The sequence below is a fragment of the Pteropus alecto genome, unplaced genomic scaffold (genome assembly GCF_000325575.1).
Source record: "Pteropus alecto unplaced genomic scaffold, ASM32557v1 scaffold146, whole genome shotgun sequence".
NCBI lineage: Eukaryota > Metazoa > Chordata > Mammalia > Chiroptera > Pteropodidae > Pteropus > Pteropus alecto.
In genome coordinates, this window is record NW_006442107.1 from 32,350,948 (window position 1) to 32,353,369 (window position 2,422).

At 41.9% G+C, this 2,422-nt stretch overlaps 1 protein-coding gene across 5 annotated transcripts in view; it reads left to right on the forward strand.

Moving 5' to 3' along the window:
- The window catches only part of MTCL1 (microtubule crosslinking factor 1), a 111,767-nt gene extending 109,999 nt beyond the window's left edge, over positions 1 to 1,768 (forward strand). For all 5 annotated transcript variants that reach the window (XM_025038607.1, XM_025038609.1, XM_015595762.2 and 2 more), the window contains one exon: positions 577 to 1,768. In XM_025038607.1, coding sequence (XP_024894375.1) covers positions 577 to 774 — 198 coding nt within the window. In that variant the 3' untranslated portion in view covers positions 775 to 1,768. The remainder of the gene's footprint in view (positions 1 to 576) is intronic.
- Positions 1,769 to 2,422: the final 654 nt, after the last annotated feature.

Sequence of the window (2,422 nt, forward strand, 5' to 3'; positions counted from 1 at the left end):
CTCTTTCCATGTTGTGGGAGTTTGTTTAACCCACTGCCTGTCAATTTGGAATAAACAGTAGTAGAGTTTGTTTTAAGGTGAGTCTTGTTGCTAATACCGCTGGATTAAATCATAGTCTCTTTATGGGCCCCTAAAAGACCAAGGTATAGGGAAGCTGGCCTCTCAGGACCAGTCCTTTCGCTAAACAGATGATTCAGGAGGCCCAAACTGATGGGACCAGTTGGGTTGGAATGCAACCCTGTGGCCTTCGGAGAACACACGTAGCCTGTGGCTTTCCCCACCTTTCGTATGCTCCAGCCCGATTCTGAAGGAACTCTGTAAACACGCCCATCTCATGCCATTGCCATTTTTTATCCTAATTTGACATTTTCCCTTACGTCGTCACTGATCATTTGTGTTATATGCTTTACTTACCATTTTAACTTACTCTCCACAAGCAAAATATAAATAACATTCAGAAGTTGCCCCTGGTCTATTGCATTAACTGGAGTCTGTCTGAGAAGTGTTTGAGGTAAATGACCCCCTAGAGGAACTATCAGTCCGAGTAACTCTGTCTTTCTTTTTCTGGCTTTGAAGGAACTACCTTGTTCCGCACTAGCTCCATCCCTAGAACCCTGCTTCTCCAGGCCCGAGAGACCAGCAAACCGTCGCCCTCCATCCCGTTGGGCCCCACATTCCCCCACTGCCTCACCGGCTCAGTCACTCGGAGACCCGACCTCTTTGGAGGCCATCGGCGATGAGGAGCCACCCGAGGAGAAGCTACTACACCTGTGACATGATGCAAAGTTTGCATGGATTATCACAGAATAATTCACTGTAATTTGCATAACCGCGCCATCATCATCAACCAAACTCCGCCCAACAGGATCTAGTTTTCTCAAGGTCAAAGAATGTTTTCTAAAAAACACAGCTGCGAATGTTCAACCTGTGAACCTGAGATGTTTCTAGAATGAAACAGTAAATGTGCCTGTAATAACTTAATTTTTTTCATAGCTCAGAAAACTATTTTTGTCTCCATCTTTTTTACACACAATATATTAAACACAAAAGGTAAATAAGATATAAATACATTTAAAAAAATAAAAGTTTTAAAGATGTACATTTTAAGAGATTCTGAACACCCCTACTCTCAATACTGACTGCCTCTCTGTTAAATTTGCACTGTTACATTTTGGTTTGGTTTATTTCCATGTCGAATTAGAGTGTTTTAAGTTAATTTTATTTTGTCAGTGTTTTTGGTTTTTAAGAATTTTTGACATGCTTCAGACTGTCTGACTCAGTCAGTGAACTTTTTGTAGTGAAAAAGCCACGAAGCCAGTAGACAAGACAGATGTCCTATATACAGGAGAGGATACATGTCAGCATTTCGGAAAAGGTACAGAGTCCTCAGCTGGGCTTACCAAATTCTCTGTATAATCCACATATTCTACTCGACTTGCACGTCTTCAGGTTCAAAGCACTGGGGTGCATGTACATACGGCTACCGTGGTCTTCCCGTCGCCTGAGTGTGAGTCTGTCTCACTGTGACACGTGAAATCCCTCGTACTGTACTTTTGTTGTCCTCTTGCATTGATGATAAAACAGCAATGGCATTTTGAAATTATTGTTAAACGATTAACTGGCAATATGCAGTGTTTACTCGAAATTTTCTGTTTAAGGAAAAATACTACAAAAAGTCGTGAGGATACCAAATTGAAGCAAAGGATGGTGCCTCTGAGTCTGTATGAGACTATGATGAAGTAGAAATAAAGCCTTTACAAGATGGCAACTTGTTCCCAGATCTCATGTTTCACACTCCCTCCATCTTTTCCTAAGGGCTCACGTGGAAAGTTGCCATAGCCAGGGGCACCCAGGAAAGGGGAGAGCTTGTAAGAAGGCAACAGCTGCTCACATATCTAACAATGCACTGTGAATGCATGATTATTTTTCAGTTTCATCATATTCTGTTAGAGCGTCCTGGGATAGATAAAAAGGCGACTTCATTCTTGTTGAAAAAGCCAAAACTGATGGGTGTGGGGGTGTGAGGAAACTGGCTATCCACAAATCAAAATGTGCCTGGCCTCTCTCCCTCTCCCCTCCTTGGGAAAGCAGGAGTGGCCAGTAACTCCAGAATAGATGTTTCCATCCCTGATACTGAGTATTCAATAGAGTAGGAATCTATAAAGATGTGATGCTGCCGATAGCACATGAAGAACTATTTCAGGCTGAAGCTTCTGGCTTTAATGTTTCATTAACTCAACCATTTTCTTATCTAGACGGGCTAATGGAATAAGTTCTGTTCCCAGCAATACCACAGTTCCATCTTTAAACTAAATATTATCCCCAAAATGGATAGTAACTATTAGTGAGGATGTACAGACATTGGAAACCCAGTGCAGTGTTGGTGGAAATGTAGATTAGTGCCACTGCTAAGAAAACCAAT